We start from the raw sequence: 18,536 nt of genomic DNA, 5'->3' as shown, positions 1-18,536 counted from the left end.
TAGAAAGATTTAGATCGTTTCGACGTATTTTCCAAATGTGCCTTTAATTAAAGTGTTTTTGGAATAAAAATTACGCTCAAGATCGCAAAATATTTTATCTTTAAAAGTTGGTTTATTCTGAAAGCACAGCTCTTGCTCAGGTATCAAATTATTCGTAATTGTTTGTAGTATACAATACATACTTAAAAAGTTCTTAAACTTAAATGCTTCAAAAACTATACGCGATAAACCGAAAATTTTGAAAATTGTGAAATGTGGAATTAAAGACTTTGAGTTACTTGCCATTTCGTTATTTTTTAATGCACACTTTTCTTACCTACTAGATATGAAGTGTACACATAAGTACTAATTGCACATAAAATTTCAAATCAGTATATGGTGTGCTTCAAAAGTTATGACATAATTAATTTTTCACCTCTTAAAAATTACAAAAAAAAATTTACTTGTATTCATTATTTTTTTTATTTAAACACCTATAATTCAAAAGTTATGCAGCAAATTGATCCAAATTTTTGAGGCTTCAAGTATACGTCAATGAATTATATCCAAAAGCAACCAGCTTGATATAGTTTCCAACAGTGAAAATAAAGCTAAATAACACCAAAGTTACCTGTTTTCTAGATTTGCCCATATATGTTACCGCATAACTTGGGACCGCTTGAACCGATTACCTCAAGGGTGGTCCCATACTAATTTGGTTTAGATCCGGTCATTGGATCATGAAGAAATCGATCAATTTTTATATGAGAATTGAAGTCGCTTGTGTTTTTGTTTAAAAATTATACTTGTTCTTTTTTAATGAAAGAATAGCTCGTTATCTATCAAAAACTAAGTAAGTCCAAACTTCAATCTTTGTACAAAAGTTAAGAAAATTCGAAGTTCCATAACAATTTTGAGTTTACTTGAAATTTTCTATTGTTGTCATTTAAACTAGAGGTGATACAAAAGACCGATTGTTGTTTTCCTCCACTCTCTAACTCTGCACTAGGGTATATGTTTTACTGTGCGAAAGAAGAAGGCAGATAATATTGTATGGTATTTCAAATTTCATTTATCTTCTTCCTTCATTTGCTGCTTTTAATGATGTAGCAAGGATAATATAAATAAGTTAAAAATTTTAACTTAAACTTTGAAATACACAAAATGTTCGTTTTGAAGATATTTTCGGTGTAAAATTTTGCATTTTAAAAAATCCTTTTTTAAGATTTTTAATAAAAAACAGCCCGAAAAATCTTAATTTTCCAGACAAATCTTGACTTATGACAACGCTGTCCACAGTAAAAAAATATCCAGTAACTTCCCAGAACCCAATTTCTAAGATTACGCCAACATTTGCTGTCAATAAGAAAAATATGAAAAAAGTACGCAGACGCTTACCTTGCAAGCAGTTACTAGTTTTAAATCTTATTTTATTAAATTCATACACCTCACACTTAGTTCATACAATCTTGAAGCAGAAATATTTCAAAGTGTATGAACTAAAGGGGGCAGGGAGTATATGTACAAATATGTACATATGTACATTCCCCATACATTTTAGTTGAGAGAAAATGAAACAACCTTTATGGGATCGGAATGAGTATAAACACATGTAGTGAGCGCGAAGAACGCTCAATATCAAAAAAGTTATATATGTACATTACGGTGGTCCTTAAATGTAGGGAGCAAAATTTTACATCAGATTGGAGACGGTTAAGACGTGCCGCACAGGGGGCAAAGTTCAGATTCCTCTATGGAGACTAAAAAATTAAAATTAATATTTTTTTCATCTAATACCCAAAATCGATGCTAACATTGTTGAAGATATTGGGACCAAAAACTATATGTGATATCTTCGACTATAGTAATATCGACGTTGGGTATTAGATGAAAAAAAAAATTAATTAACCGTCTCCAATCGGGACCAAAATTTATATGTGATATTTATGACAGTGGTGTTACCGATTGGAGGGGTGAGAATGAAAAAATCGTTCATTCGATTTTTAGGGACCACCCTTATGTGCATACATATAGTCATATGAAAAATAATTGCGACACGGAATTTTGACCATTTTAAATTTTTTTTTTTTTTGTTTAATGTGAATTTGTCTAACAAAAGCCATATAACCGTTTAAACACAATACCAACGAACCGCGAATTTTCGCACAGTAGTGCGACGACGGCGGCAACTTTCGCCCAAAAATTTCTCTCAGTAATACACAACTACGGCGACATAGAATTCAGCTGCTTATGACAAGGTACAATTAAAATTTTTACAAACAATAAGATTATTAATTTTTAACAAAAACTAATACAGTATTTTGCAATTTCGATTTAAAAACTTGAGAACATTTAGCATATGGCCACAATGGATCGTATTTTGCCGCTGCCGCCAGCGACGGCGATAGAAATAAGTCTATCGTTGCGAACAGTCGTCGGACGAACGTCGTTGTTGTTGTTGTTGTTGTTGTAGCGGCTACAACAACCCCGCCCAGATCGGTTGGTATCTCAGTCGTTGTCGTCAAGTTCCACTAACGGCAACCCTAGGAAGCGTGCAGCTTCTGCGGGGTTTGCCCATAAGGACAAGGTCGTTAGGGATGTCGGGTTTGCCGGGCATGCGAAGAGATGTTTCGAGTCATGTGGGGTCTCTCCGCATGCCGGACATTCATTAGGCACATCCTCATTCAGCCTACTCAGGTAGGAGTTTAACCTGCTGCAGTAGCCGGAGCGAAGTTGTGCAAGTGTGGTGCGCGTCTCCCGAGGCAGATGAAGCTCCGTCTCGTCAATGTCCGGGGGTGGTGTGCCTAGAACGGCATTCACAGGTCTAGAGTCTACATAACTCGAGACTGAGTCCCTGTGAATGCCGTTCAAGGCCTGTCTGTAGGCTGTCGGGTCCAGAGGTTGCTTAATGAACCTCTGGACTTCGTCCGTTAGTTCATATAGATGCCTCCTGACGTGCCTAGGCGAGGGCTCCTCTGCGTCGTCGTTTGCTTTGGTTGTGTGCGATCTCATATACATACATTACATATTACAGCGAACATTCGCAGCGAAAAATTCGCCGTTCGTCGGCATTGTGTTTCAGCGGTAAGTCCGAATTTTAAACTTTAAGAAAAATTTTGAGTATGCAGTTTTATGGTCCATTGAATTCTTAGCTTAATAAAGTGAAAGTTCCAAGTGGCTAAGAATTCGCGTTGAGTTGTGAAACTTTTTTTTTGCTGACGGTGTCAGCCATTTTCTTCTACACAAAATACAGTGGCGAGAATGTAAATAGCAAGACTTTTTGCAAGTTTTGACTATATTTCTTTATTTAAAAGATTTTTTGTATTTTTTTATTAAAATGTACATGCTATCTAACAAAAACCATGCAAATTAAAATTTCAAGCTTTGTTGAACATTTAAAAAAATTCTATCAACTTTAACAAATATTCATCAAAATTTTAATCAGTTTTTTAGAATTTTTCGGAGCATGCAGTTTTGTAGCCCAATTTTAGTATAATAAAGTGCTAGTTTGGACTAGCTTGGGCTTCCCGTTATTTTTGGCAATTTTTTGATCATGCATTTTCTCCAAACAAAGTATGTTCGACAATGGAGAGATGTTGCTCATCCGCCTTCCACAAAAAAATTCCCAAAACTCAAAGTCCTAGCTACTTTAAATTATCACTTTATTATATGCACTAAAATTGAACACGCTACAAAACTGCATACTCAGAATGTTTTTAAGAAATCTAGTTAAACATCTCATAATTTTGATGAAACTTTGTCGAATTTTGTTAACTTTTGTAAAAGCTCATAAAAAAAATAATAAACATTAAAAAAAAAAAGGGAAATAGCCAAAGGGTGCTTAAATGGCTCTTCCCTATTTATATTTTCGCCATTGCATGTTTTTTTCTAAAAATTCTTAGTAAAAAGTTTTTTGTTGTAAAATGTTGAATTTTTCTAATTCTTCTACAAAGTCTGAAATTGGACTTATGTAGTTTTTGTTAGGTCATGAGCTGTATTTTGATAAAAAAATAATAATAATAAACATTAAACAAACAAAAGAAAAACTGTCTTTACTGGTCAATATGTCATGACTGTATATAGTATATCCTATAAGGAATAATAAGGAATATTTCCATGCCTGTGAATGTTCATGCACGCATATGTAAAATGCACCATTAAACCTTATCCCTTTAAAGTACAATAAGTAAAAAAAGAAAGAGTGCGCGATTGTGTAGGCCTAAATTAGCACAGCAACAACAACGGCAATGCCAGCTAAATGAGGCTGGGTGAGTGTTGCTGCAGGCTAGCTTTCGTTGGAATTGTAAATTGTCCGTACATACATATGTACATTAGACTGCATCACCTAAAAAAGTTGCGGTTTTTCCGCCGGGATTATAAAATTTATTATATTTGAACACGTCCACCAAAATATTTCGGAACAATATTAAGATTTACGAGAGCTGGACCGATATGAAAATACCACCGAAATGGAGTTTTTTATTAATAAAAATAATTTCTTAAGGAACTTTTTGAGATTAAACTCCCCTCAGGTGTCAAAACAGATTTAAAAGAGCTGCATAAAAATATTTTCAACGAAATCGTAATAATAAGATTTTTGATGCTGTTTTTAACCTTAAAAAGTCGATCAAAAAGAGGTGCAACTTTTGCCGTACCAAACTCCCGAAAGAAAGGTTCCTTTGGTCATAAACACGTGACCTACGAAAATTTGATTAAAACGGGTAACGGAAAGAGTGCCTCAAGGCCCTAAAGTTCAGCAAATTCATGGAATTTTTCACAAAGCGGTGAATATTTTGCCTGTAAGTCAGTGTGGAATTTAATATCTTTTAATGACACTTGGTGGAGTTTTGTCCCTCGATGTCAAAAATAGCTAAAGTATTTTTAAACCTACCCATCTTTTAAAGCTATTGAGGTTTCTTTAGGAAAAAGCCGTGAGGCATTTTAAAAAATTCAACATGGCGTCTCAAATATGGTATCTAAACTAAACGTAAATTAGATGTTTACTTTACAAATATTCTGCCACCGGAGAGCCCAATACTAGAAGAGAAAAGTTCCTAGAACTTTGGCTTTTGAATATGCCAAGCATTTTTTTTGATAATTATTTACAATAAAAAATTATTTTTTTAAAAGGCTTGTATATAAAAAAATATGGGAAATTAAGTTCCCTATAAATTTGTATACAACGTTTTTTTATGAAAAAATTCAAAATAAGCTTGCAAATCGCAAAACCCCAAAAAAAAAATGCAAGATAGTTGAATTTTCAGGTATGGAGCGAGACTGTGGATCCATGATCTACGTATCAAATAGAAGAAAACTGCATCAAAAGTTCGCTACTACACATTTTTTTCTTCGTACCAATCTGATCGAAATTTACCTGGCTAAAATTTAGCTTCTGAATTCCTAGAAAATTGTAATTTTACGTGAAAAAAACCTCAAAAAACTTTAAAAGTTGGGGAGGTTTAAAAATAGGTTAGCCATATTTGACATTGGAGGGCAAAACTACATCAAGTGCCATTAAAATATATTGGCGCATATTCATAGTCATATTTAGTTCACAACTAAGTCGAAACTATCCTAAATTTCAACTAAAGCTATTCATAGTCGCCTTAGTTTCGACTTTTCTGGCTAAGTACTAACTGAATGTTTAGTTTCGGCTGCAGCTGCAATTAAGTCGTAACTAGGAAGAAGTAATAAATTAAGGAAAAAAGACGAAATATGTAAAAATTAAGTTGGCTGAGCGTGATTTTGATAATACTGAATGATCTCCAATTGAAATTTACAAACAGCGATCCATTTGAATCGGAAGATGAAATTAAATGCGTATTACAATTCGAATAAGGCTACATCACAATTTTATAATTGGAATGATTTACATATATAAATGCTCAAATAATAAGTCAATTTCAAACTTGTTCTTTTAAAGCAATTTATGGCATAAAATTTAGATATGTGTTTGTATGTTTCACAGCATGCTTTCGATAAACATCGACTTCACATCACTGCGGTTGTTCTGGCTATTTCACACAATTAACAAGAAAATGATACCTTATTCTTTTGCACAAACATGCAATGAAAGTAAAAATTACATAAACGGATGATCAAACTTGACATTATTTAATAAAAATGTAATTTTTCCAAAATATCGTAACGAATTATCGATACATTTTCACACTCGTTTTGCAATATCGTAAAACTAAGTTAAAACTACTTAGTAGAAGTCTAAAATGCGACTATGAATAGAAGTGAATTTTAAGTTAGTACTTAAATTTAAGTTGCAACTTTATTAGTTTCGACTTAGTGGCTGGACTATGAAAACGCGCCATTAAGTTTCCCACTGATTTATAGGCCATTTTGACCGCTTTGTGAAAAATTGCATGAAAATTCTGAACTTAAGGACACGTCTTTTCTTTGTCCGATTTAAAAAATTTTTCGCAGGGCAAGTTTTTATGACCAAAGGAACATTTTTAAGTGGAGTATTGCTTTGTATGTTAATAAAAAAATGTTTCCATACAACTAAGGCGTAGGTTAATGTACAGGCATGGAAAGAGAACGAGCACACAATGGGCCAGCTTTTCTCAATATTCATCACAATCTGGATGTTAATTTTGACTCAGTATTAAAAAAATTTGTATCTATACCTCGGTGAATTGCATGTGACTTTTCTTTAAGTTTTTCTAAATTATATCCACAATTGAATACAATGCCGGCCGGCGCTGGTATCTAAGAACAAACTTTTTCGTATAACCACGAAGAAATTTTACTGCAACCCGACGGATGGCACTATACAACTGAATAGCAATACCGATATATGGGTATTTCCAAACTGGCGTTACGTGGCACTCGTATGACAAAATGTTAAACAAAATTAAAAAGTAAACATTTTAAAAAGGTTTTTACTAGATTTGCATAGCAATTAAATAGCCCCTTATTCAGTAAAAAAAAAAAAATGCAACTGTTGGAAGTAAGGATTTAAAAATATTAGTAAACATACGCGCTGGCGTCACGTTACAAAAACCAGAAGCGGATATTGACTTCGATTACAAAATTGCAAAAACCCTCCAAAAATTGGGCAAGACTATTTGTATAGTAGTTTATTTCCAAGTTTTTAAATATTTTCTGCTTTTCTGACGTGACATTACCTGGAGTTACGTTACTAAATTTCCATTGAAAAAATTTGTTAATATTGTTCTTGAAAGAATTTTTAAAGGGAAGAAAACATGCATTTTATGTGGGTATTATAACTTTGTTCACATAACGGTTGTTTGTAACAGGCAAAACGAATCGAGATAGATATAGACAAATGTATACATAAATGATCAGAATGAAAAGAGAAATCGATTAAGCGGTGACTGTCTGTCCGTCCGTCCGTCCGTCTGTGCACACGATAACTCGAGTAAAAATTGAGATATCTTAACGAAACTTGGTACGTGGACTTCTTTTGGGCATAGGACGGATGGTATCGAAAATGTGCGAAATCGGACAAAAACCACGCCTACCTCCCATATAACGGTAATTTTCAGAAATACGAAAAGTGCGATATTTTAGTAACTACTGAAGATAATTCACTCAAAATTGATATTTACAATGAGTTTTAGACGAAAAATAAGAATATTAAAAAATTTTGGCAAATGGGCGTAGCCACGCCTACTTATGGTTACATGTGTATATCTTGGTAACCGCTGCACCAATTTCTTCCAAACTTGGCACAGTTGTTGGTCCTGCTACAACATACCACATGGCCGAAAATTTTTAAAATCGGACAATAACCACGCCCACATCCCATATAACGGTAATTTAGAAAAATACGAAATCCTCGATAAATCAGTAAATATTAAAGCTAATTTATTCAAAATAGATGGTGGCAACAATTTTTTACCAAGAAATACGCTTATGATACAATTTTGGAAAATGGGCGTGGCACCGCCCACTTATTATCACATATAGTATCTCGCTAACCGTTCTAGCAATTTGAACCAAACTCGGTATGATTTTGTGCTTGCCACATAAAAGCAAAGCGGTGAAAATTATTGAAATCGGACTAAAATTACGACCGCTTTTCATATAACGGTATATTTCAGAAATGCTTGAAACTGCAATATTTCGAAATTTAAGGACGCTAATTTACTTAAAATTTATACACCCCGGCTTATCGTGTAGCGGTAGCTTTCGGAAAGGAGGAAAACATATATTTAATAATTGCGCCGGGTATTTAATGTTCGGCTCCGCCCGAACTTAAGACTTTCTTACTTGTTATTATTATTATCAACTAAACATGCCCAGTGGGAAATAAATCAGAGCATAAATACGGGTTTTCAAAATACCTGGATCAAAGCAGTCTAATCGGCCAGTAAGTAAGTAAGTTAGATATAGGACTTTATTAATGTTTTTTTTACCCGGTAGACTTTTCGCTGGATTCGCCCTTACATGCGTATGTATGTCCAAAAAAAAACAAAAAATTATGTTGACTTATTAACAATTTTTGTTGGGGTAGTCGAAAACTACTTGCAGATCAATCGGTTCATGGGACATTATGCGAAAATCACAAACAGCGGCGAAATTTTTGGTGACAGTTTAATCGCGGATTAGACATCCTAGTTGTTCAACAAAATTGCTTCCTATAGGTTAATCAATACAAACATATTTTAGAAAGATAATACCACTACTTCTAGGTCAATTTTAGTTTCGTGTGTTGTTTGTTCTAGAAATCACTTTTTTGCATAATTCTAAAAGTTCCATTCAACAAAATATTTAGTTACAGTTAAATGATTCTCATCGATATTCGCTCGCATTCCATTTATTAAATGCATATGTATGTATGTATTTTATATAGTTTAGTTATTCAAACATTTTCGCTTATTTATGTAATTTGCTTGGAAAAATCAATTGGCTTTTATATGCACTGATAAGTTTAACATTAGGTGCATTCTTTTGCAACCGAGCTACAAAAACTACACTCGCTTAAATGACGAAATACATGCAAAGCAACAACACAAACTCGGCTATTTATCCGAGTTTAGCAAGGTCAGTCAAAAAATACGCGAGCTCAAGGGTAGTGCTGGTAAGTGAAAAAACTGCTCTATTGTGAATTGTTAATGGGATAGTGGAGGGAAATTATTGTTTTCGCATATACATGATTTATATTTTAAATAAATATATATATTACGCACATACCTCGCATTATTACTCATTTCTTTTGTTTTTTGTGTCTAACAGGGTTGCTAAGTAGCTAAAAGGAAATTTTCCCCGAGTTGAGCGTTATTTTGTCGGTCGTTTACAAAAAAAATGCAGCTATTATACCAAAATTGCGTCAAGAAAGATCCTTAAATCTAAATATTCGTTAACTTTTTTATTTAACAGCTCAACAAACAATGTTCATACGCAAACTGCTGGCAAAATGGAGTGGATGGCAATGCCTTCTCGTATGTTCACTTCCAAGTGTATGAGGCGATCATCAGCTATGCCACACGACAACTCCGTTGAGGGTACTTGTAGTGCCGAGAAAAATAGTGCAGTCTTCTTACAGTCCACGGAACATGATGCCTCAATTTGATCCTTCTCTTTGTCACTTTCGCTAGCATTCATCGCACGTAACTCTAAATTTTGGTAGCGCGTTGTAATGGTTGCCATATCCGTTTCGGCAACCAAATTCATTTCTCCACTGGTAGTTGCATAAAAAATTATAGTCGGTGATAGATTCTTTATTTTGTCAATTAGACCTCGTATTAACCGATTGGAGGGCACATTTAACACCAATTTGCAGGTCGGTTTTCGAGGCACTGCATAATTTGGCCAATCGCAACGTGGTATTACATCCACAGGTACATGATGCATGGCGCGGCGCGACTTATCCGAGCTCTTAGTGGTCGCATCCACGTCGACCGTCAAGCAAGGGAATTGTAGATTAGTCAACTTCAGTTTACAATAACATGGATTATTTCGCAGCAAAGAGAGTGCGGTGCCTAAATTTAGAGTTGGTACATTTAGCACAATATGTGGGTCCAGTTCATCGTCCACACCTTGCATTGTGTACTCAGAGAAATATAATTTTGGATCGATTTCTACCCAAACCAATGGTGCTGTGCTGCAAGATTCCTCGTTTGCCACAAAATAAACTTTGTCCATTGAAATCTTCATTACGCATGTTTTCGCCAATTTCGATAGCGTTTGTATGATGTATAGAAATTCTCGCATGTACTCAGGATCCTGCATCATAGCACGAAACTTCATGGTGTTTGTTTATTTACTTTCTCAGTTTTATTAATGTTTGTATGTATTATGGTGCTTTCCGTAGCCTTGGTTCACGATGGCGGCCGTAAGTGGGTAATTTTGTTGTTCATAAGAATGGAAAAAAGAAAAACAGAATTCAAAGTTGTTTTGATGCCTCGCTTTCTGTACTATTCTACATTTTTTCATCCTACAATTCTTCGGAGCTTCTCCTCCGACCTACAGGTTAGTATTTTTATGAGAATCTGTTTTTCATTAATGAATACACTCGGAGGTTTGTTGTTGCCTGCTGTGGGCGACAGCTATTAGAACGAACTTTTTTGTTTTGATTTTAATTTTTGTTGATTCAACAATTTTATTAAGCCTAAGGCCATTTTTATTGAAAAATGGTGTGGAAAAACAACAATAATTAACATATTTTTTGATGTTGGTCGGAAGCTGGGCTCGAACTCAGGATCTACGGAATGGCAATGCGCACTGCTAACCACTACACCACCAGGGCCGCCATTTACTTAATATTAAGTTAATTAATTATTAGGAACTTGAGTTTGGTATTCATAAATGGATATGTAGTACACGTAATCATCTATCTATACATAGTATAAAGGAATGTCGAGATTTTTTGTACGCGGTAATCTTGAAAACTACTTAACGGATTTTGACGAGATTTTCTCTAATCTATATATCTATATGTATAATACGCGAAGAGATTTTTTGTGCAGCATAAAAGATCTGTACCTTTCGCCCGATTTTCAAAAATGAGATGTCAAATTAAAGTGCTTAGTCTGTAGATGTGCAGTAAGGTTTTCCTTTTTTGAAAAGAGTTGCCAGCTGATAAAAAAATTGCATTCAAATAATTTAATAATCAATGCCATAAGATCCACACCGTTCGTTCGATTTTCAAAAGTGAGGTGTCATATTGAAGGGATTGACCTGTTGATGTGCGACAAGGTTTTATTTTTTCTAAAAGGGGTTGCCACCTGTTAAAAAATGTAATTCAAATGATTTAATAAGTTAAAACAATTATTACTTTATGGGTATAAATCGAAATAGGTTTAAAAAGGCATTATTTCATAACTTCGCGTACAAGTGCTGCCACCTGTTTAAAAAATCAAATTCAGTATGAATTAAGGGAATTAGGCATTTGAAGTTGTATGAAATATAACGAAATAGTGCTAAGAAATCTTGATATAGTTTAAACATTAGAATTTTTCTGAGGTTCTGAGGAGGGTAGCCAGCTGTGAAAAATATTAAATTCAAATTATTTAATAAGCTAATTAAATTAATAGAAGATATGAATAAATCACAATGGGTTCGATAAAGACTTACTCTGAACTGTATTTAGCCACGTGTTTAAAATATCGAATTCAATTTGAGTCATTAATTTAATGGAATTTTGTGTCACAACGGTTTAGGACAGAAGAGGTTTAAAAAGATATTAATTTGAAAATACTTTTAAAGAGGGTTGCCACCTGTTTGAAAAGTCCAAGTTATTTAACTTATACACAAGTTAAATTAAATGTATAAGGGCCGGTTACTCAATGTCTGGTTAACACTAATCTCCGGCTAAACATAGTTATCGACGTTACCGACTTCCTGTTATATAAATGGAGTTGGATACGTCGATAACAATGTTTAACCGGAGATTAGTGTTAACCAGACATTGAGTAACAGACCCTTAATATGAGAGTTTTAAGAAAAATTTGTTTTATAAATATATTTTTATTAGGGTTACCACTTATTCGAAAAGTACTCTCTTTACTATCTTTACTATCTACATATCGTTAGTATAGTAAGAAGAGGGCGTCTCTTACATCGTCGCTGAAATGCAAAAAACCCACAACTAACTTAAGTGTTTATTGCACAAAACGATAAGGGGTCGTATAATTTCATGAAATGCATCATAATCAATCAAAAAGTTAATTTTGGGTTTTTAGTTAGTTACAGTTTTTTGTATTTCAGCTACAATGTGAGTTACACTCTTCCCATACTATACTAACGATATATTAAGTGTGGTCTATATAGTGCCCTTTTTGAATCATGTGTTATTTTGATAGTGACAGCTTTTTCCCGCTGGAAATTTTGACATAAAGTCAATATCATATCTCAGCAGAACGAAATTTTTTTAGCGGTACAGTGTGTTTTGATGGAATATTTATTAAGGTTTTTGATTAGGGTTTCCCCCCTGTTTTAAAAGCTAAATTCAATTTTGGCGTCTTAACGCCATGCGGGTTCACTAGTATACTCTGTATCGACAGGGTCAGAACTTATACAACAGCGAAAGATATTTTTTAACATAGAACGATAACTAATGTATAAATTTGTTTTAACAAAAATACCGAACGCTTTATTTTTATGTACCCAAGAAGATAATTTAGGTAGGGCTAAGTGAATCCATTCTAAGAGGCCTACCCAAGAAGGGCTGAGAAAAGTACTTCCTTCCATGCCTTCTAGAAGGGCTTATTCATTTACAATTTACGCGAATGCATAAATTTATATTATTTAGCATTACAAATGAATTCCATTAAACATTTTATTTGCAGTAACTCATTTCTGATATAGACCTTAAGAAAATACTTCAAGGATATATGATTTTTATAAATTAAAGAAGCAATTTTAAAAGAACTCCTCCAAAAGGCCTTCTGAAGTATGTCCTATAAAATCCCTTTTGGAAGGCCTTCCATGGATACTGAAAGAAGAAGCCCTTCAATTGGAGCCGCTCCATACAATAAAGAAAGGAGATAGGAATGTAGAGTAGAAGGAAATTATCTACTGGGTAACTATCAGTTGAATAAATGTGACGGGTAGGACACTGAAAAGAACTAAATTTTACGGTAATTTCTGCATACTTGGCTCAATATTTGTATTTTTTGGATTATGACACTATATAAGTAAATGAGCGATATGTTGCATGTATATAACACTGAATCACTCCCCATACAAACAAATCGATACTGTGTTTCGTTAAGAATTAATTTTAAGACTTGCATCAAAATATTTCCGAAATATATTAAGATTTACGTGATCTGGTCCGATTTGAAAATACCTCCAAAAATTGAGTTTTTGTGGTTTCAAAAATTGTTTATTAAAGAAATTTTGAAAAAAATCGCCTCAGATGACCCAGCTTTTCAAGTTTTTCTTAAACCAATCTTTGAAATTAGTCAAAAAACAGCATCAAAAATCTCATTATTACGATTCCGCTGAAAAAAATTTTAATTATTTTTATGTGGATTTTTTTAGGCTTAAACTGTTTGATCATCTGAGGGGATTTTTTTCAAAAAGTTCTTTAAGAAACTATTTTTACTCATAAAAAAACTCCATTTCTGGAGGTATTTTCAAATCGGAAAAACCGCAACTTTTTCTTGTGATGCAGTCTAATGTAAATACTTTTTTATGTGCATATTTAATTACATATATACATATTTATGTACCAGCTTAAAGCTTTATGTCATTATTCGCTATATAAACTTTTATAACCTACACTGCCGGAACAAAGTATTGGCACAGGAAATTTTTCACAGTATATGCACCAATTTTTATTCTAATATTTTTCCGCCAATTTTGTATAAAAATATGGTTCATTCAACAACAAAAGACATAAAAATAAAGTTCCTAAACTTTGTGCAAGACTCGCGAAAATTCAGCAAATTTTCATCAAAATTTTCAACTTTTTAATCAGAATTTTTAGACTTTTTTTGAGTATGCAGTTTTGCCCATTAAATTCTAGTAAAAAAAATGCAAGTTCGGAGTTAGTCAAAAATCGCGTTGATTTTTGAGAATTTTTTTTGTTGAAGATGTTTTGCATTTTTTTCATATAAAGTATTTTGGAAAAAGAAATTTTGTATGGAGGACTGCGTGAAAAAAAATCAACGGTAATTCCTAGCTACTTAAAACGTTCACTTTATTATAATAAAAATGATTGGGCGACAAATCTGCATACTCAAAAAAATTCTAAAAATCTGATTAAAAAGTTGAAAATTTTCATGAAATTTGCTGAAGTCTCGCGAGTTTTGCACAAAGTTTAGGAATTATATTTTTGTTTTTTGTTGTAGAATGAACTATATTTTTATACGAAATTAGCGGAAAAATATTAGAATGAAAGTTGTTGCATATATTGTGAAAATTTGCTGTGCCAGTACTTTGTTCCGGTAGTGTATGTATTTGAGAAAATTTAAACTTCCCATGCCTTCTAAATATACATACACATCGTCGATGTTTTTGCAAAACCGCAAATCTCCCAATTGCAAAACCACCTATCTTACGGCACTCAAATTTTATAGGAGCGAAAAAACAACTTATTCTTTGAAGGCATTGCCTTAATAAGCGGTATTTTCTCTAGCTACTATTTTATAAATCTGTTGTTTTAATAACGATTTATCGATTTTTATGCATAAATCTCGATGCCTGGAGTTCGGGTTACCAAATCTCATTTTTGCCACAACGGCGATTTTGGCGGGATGGGCGGTTTTGCAAAAACATCGACGAAATGTACTTACAGTATCGGTCATATCTATAGCACGCCATTTCAAAGTGATATCGTGTGCAACGGTGTTATAAAGGATTCAGTTGAATACATGGGACACTTTTATGCCTTATTAATAAATAAGAGTCTTGAATCAGGAACAGTACCAAAAGAATGGAAAATCTCGACCATAGTTCCGGTAAAAAAAGTGAAAAAAACTGTAAAAGCCGAGGAAATTAGACCAATTAATACACTGCCTAGCATGGAAAAAATCTTGGAAAATGTGGTAAAAAATCAGTTGGCGCGCCACATTGAAAGTAATAACATACTCATTAAGGAGCAATCAGGTTTTAGAGCTAAACACTCTTGCGAGACTGCGCTAAATTTTGTTATATCCCAGTGGAAGGAAGACCTTAACTCGAAGATGAATATCGTTGCGGTTTTTATTGATCTCAAAAGAGCTTTCGAGACCATTGACAGGGCAAGAATGTTGAAAAAGCTCGAATGCATTGGTATTGAAAACACGGAGCTTAACTGGTTTCGAAGCTTTCTCTCAGATCGTATGCAACAAACTGTAATCGAGTCAAGTGTGTCAAATAAAGTGGCAGTCAATATTGGGTTGCCGCAGGGATCGGTATTGGCCCCAGTACTTTTTAATATTTACATTAACGACATAAATATGGCACTCAAGCACTGTAAGTTAAAACTGTTCGCTGATGATACACTGTTAACGATCAGTGACAGAAGCTTACAGACTGCGATGACTAAAATGCAAGAAGACTTGGATTCTTTGTACAAATGGTTGTGTTTAAATAAACTTAAGTTGAATGTAAAAAAGACACAGTTTATGATCCTCACTAGAGCAGTTAATCTTGGAACCACCAGTTACAATTTAAAAATCAAAGAGGAAGAAATTGAGGAAGTTAAACTCATTAAGTACCTGGGTATATATATAGATAATAGACTTAAATTTGATGAGCATGTTGAGCATACAGTGAACAAAATTGCGAAAAAAATTGGTCTTATGAAAAGATCTTGTAAGTATCTGAGAAGAAGGTATAAAACCCTGGTCTATAGATCTATAGTAGAACCACATTTTATATACTGCCCAACAATCTTCTTCTTAGCAAGCGACGCAAATATCGAGAAATTGCAAAAAATGCAAAATAGAGCTATGAGGTTCATATTAAATAAGCGTTACGATACACCTACACAGGAGATGATCACAGATATGAATTGGTTGAGTGTTAAGCAACAGGTTTTCTATCATGCTATGAAATTCGTATACAACATAAAGAACGGTAAACTTCCAGACTATCTGAGCGACAATCTTCGGTATATAAATGAAACTCATTCATATATACTCAGGGAAAACAATTGCTTTAGACTCCCACTTTATAGAACAGAGGTAGACAAAAAAAATATATTTTATAAAGGTTTAAAGTGTTTTAATGAGTTACCGCCACATGTTAAAGACTGTGATCACTTTGTTGCTTTTAAAAGACAACTATTTGATCACTGTAAAACTCTGGCTATTAGGTAGGAGAGCACGGAACGGAATGGAAACCAGGCCTTTCCATCCGACCAAGCAGCAAATGATCTAGCATACGAAAGCTTCCGACTATGCCCAACAGCCCGACCATAACGCGGAGCGGAAACTAGGCCTTTCCGCCCGCCTCACATCACGGAATCCAGCGTCAGGGTTTGCATATTAATGACGACGGGAACATGGATCGGAGACTCGGCCTTTCCGACCGTGACTACCAACTCGTGAGCAACGCGGAGCGGAAACAAGGTCTTTCCGCCTGCTGCACATAGTACATATTTAAAGGTAGACTGGAGACTAGGCCTCGCCAGCTACCAAACTAGTTAGACAATATACATTTATATAGGTTATTTGATAGTTTTAGAAACATAAACAGCTTTGTAATTGAAAATTTAAACTTACATATACGCATACTTTGTTATATATTAAAAATACCTATCTGTACTTTTAAGTCGCAAGACTGTAACAAATAAATAAATAAATAAATAAAAAACTTATGTTTATTTATTTATTTTTGGGAATTTTCGATTAAAATACAGTTCTTTCCCGTACAAACCCCATTTAAACCCAAGTTTAAAAATTTGTAGAAAACTTCAAAAAAGGGCAACGAGTTTTGACCTAAATTTCGAACTTTTTTCTCGGAAGTGTTTGAATTTTTCTGAATACACAGTTTTATAGCCCAATCAATTTTAGTCTGATAATGTGCAAGTTCCAAGTGACTGAAAGTTACCGTTGATTTTTTAGAATTTTTTTCGCCAAAGGTGTTGCGGTTTTCATACATATACAAATAAATTGAGTTTATTCATTATATGGAAGCCAATGCGACAAAAAAAGTTCTAAAAAATTAACGGTAATTCGGAGCAACTTGAAATTTGCACATTATCAGACTAAAATTGCAGTGGCTAAAAAACTGTGTACTCAAAAAAATTCTAACACTTCCGAGAAAAGTTTGAAAATTGGGTGAAAATTTGTTGCCATTTTTTAAGTTTTCTTCAAATATTTAAACTTGGGTTTATATGGGGTTTGTTAGAGAAAAAACTGTATTTCATTTAGAAAATTCTTAAAAATAAATAAATAAGCATAATTGGCACACAATAGAACTTTGAAATGGCGTGCTATAAATATGACCGATACTGTATGTAGATAATTATTAAACGACAACAAATGTAAAACCCAAAGTGAAAATTAAAGTATGTATTTGTTAATTTACCTGCATTACGAAATGAGAGTGACTTGCCTAACAAGGGAGCCAATTTCCAAATAATGCTAGCTAGCAAGCCACAAAAATATGTAAAGAATGTACCTGCATACGTACTTAATAAAATATAATCGCAATCACGTCATAAACTTGCTAAATGGTTTGGCTAGCTTTTTTGTTCCTATCGGTTTTTATTGAGAAAATACTGTGCTCTGTCCAAAAACCCAAACGAACGCAAACGAAAATACATGAAACAAAAGTCAAATGCGAACAGACACGAGCTGGCTGAACAATAAATACAACAGGCACATGGACTTGACACACATGGAGCCAAGACACGCCATTTACGCTGGAGGTTTGCGTTGCAGATCGCCATGAACGCATACCATGCAGCAAAATGGGGGCTGTGTAGCCATATGCAACAGAACTCTTCAAGAGTGTGCAGGAGTAGGAGTGAATATGCAGCATTTTAGGATGATATATACATACATATTATATCAACAGTTAGAAACCTTTTCCAAGGTACTACGCAGTATATAAGACAATAATAAAGAGCTTCTGAGTTATATATAATCTTCCCAAAGGGGGTAAATTAGAAGCGATCCCAATTCACATTAGCACCCAATTTTTAAACGAGTGAAGGGGCGAAAAATCGATACCAAATTGAAACGACCTCGAATGATCTGGAATTTCACCAAATTGTAAAAAAGACCTTAAAAAACTTTAATTTCAATTTCGCAATTGCTGAATCATTACTTATAATTTATATGTATATATTTTTGGTGAATAGTTTCTTTGCTTTGTAGACATTTTGTTTTAATACGAATGACTGTCTACCTAGCTAGCCAACCGTGCTGCAGTCGTCGTTGTTGCTACACTCTTCGTCCATGTCGCACCTAGGTATCAATGATGAAATAATCTATTTTTCAGCAGGTTTGAAAATTCACCTCAACACCATTAAAACGTTTACATTTTATATTTTTCACAATAACTCACCTTTTTTCTCTGCTTATGAAGTACTTTTAAGTATTCTTATACAATTTTTGTTTTAATTTTTTGCTGAAAATCGCACGTCCAATGGACAACACCAAAAATTGATTCCGACAATCACTGCCGATTCAGCGTTG

General features: G+C 33.9%; 1 protein-coding gene across 2 annotated transcripts; it reads right to left on the bottom strand.

Annotated features, from left to right (window-relative positions):
* Window positions 1-8,757: 8,757 nt before the first annotated feature.
* Window positions 8,758-18,530, bottom strand: LOC118752205 (checkpoint protein HUS1-like). Of its 2 annotated transcripts, none has more exons than XM_036487061.1 (2): window positions 18,406-18,530; window positions 8,758-10,271 (listed from the first exon to the last, which is right to left on the bottom strand). In XM_036487061.1, exon 2 carries the CDS (start codon window positions 10,204-10,206, stop codon window positions 9,352-9,354), a length of 855 nt encoding a protein of 284 aa, XP_036342954.1. In that variant the 5' UTR covers window positions 10,207-10,271; window positions 18,406-18,530; the 3' UTR covers window positions 8,758-9,351. The 2 variants fall into 2 exon arrangements, 1 of the variants encoding a protein (XP_036342954.1); XR_004994648.1 differs by lacking the exon at window positions 8,758-10,271 and adding an exon at window positions 18,089-18,328.
* Window positions 18,531-18,536: the final 6 nt, after the last annotated feature.

This window comes from Rhagoletis pomonella, unplaced genomic scaffold (genome assembly GCF_013731165.1).
Source record: "Rhagoletis pomonella isolate Grant_MI unplaced genomic scaffold, Rhpom_1.0 Rhpom_scaffold_01312, whole genome shotgun sequence".
NCBI classification, from domain to species: Eukaryota; Metazoa; Arthropoda; class Insecta; order Diptera; family Tephritidae; genus Rhagoletis; species Rhagoletis pomonella.
This window is presented reverse-complemented; position numbering and strand designations above follow the sequence as displayed.

Bases quoted from the DNA above. Each gene is read 5' to 3' on its own strand.
- LOC118752205 (XM_036487061.1), bottom strand. From the start codon at position 10,206: ATGAAGTTTCGTGCTATGATGCAGGATCCTGAGTACATGCGAGAATTT.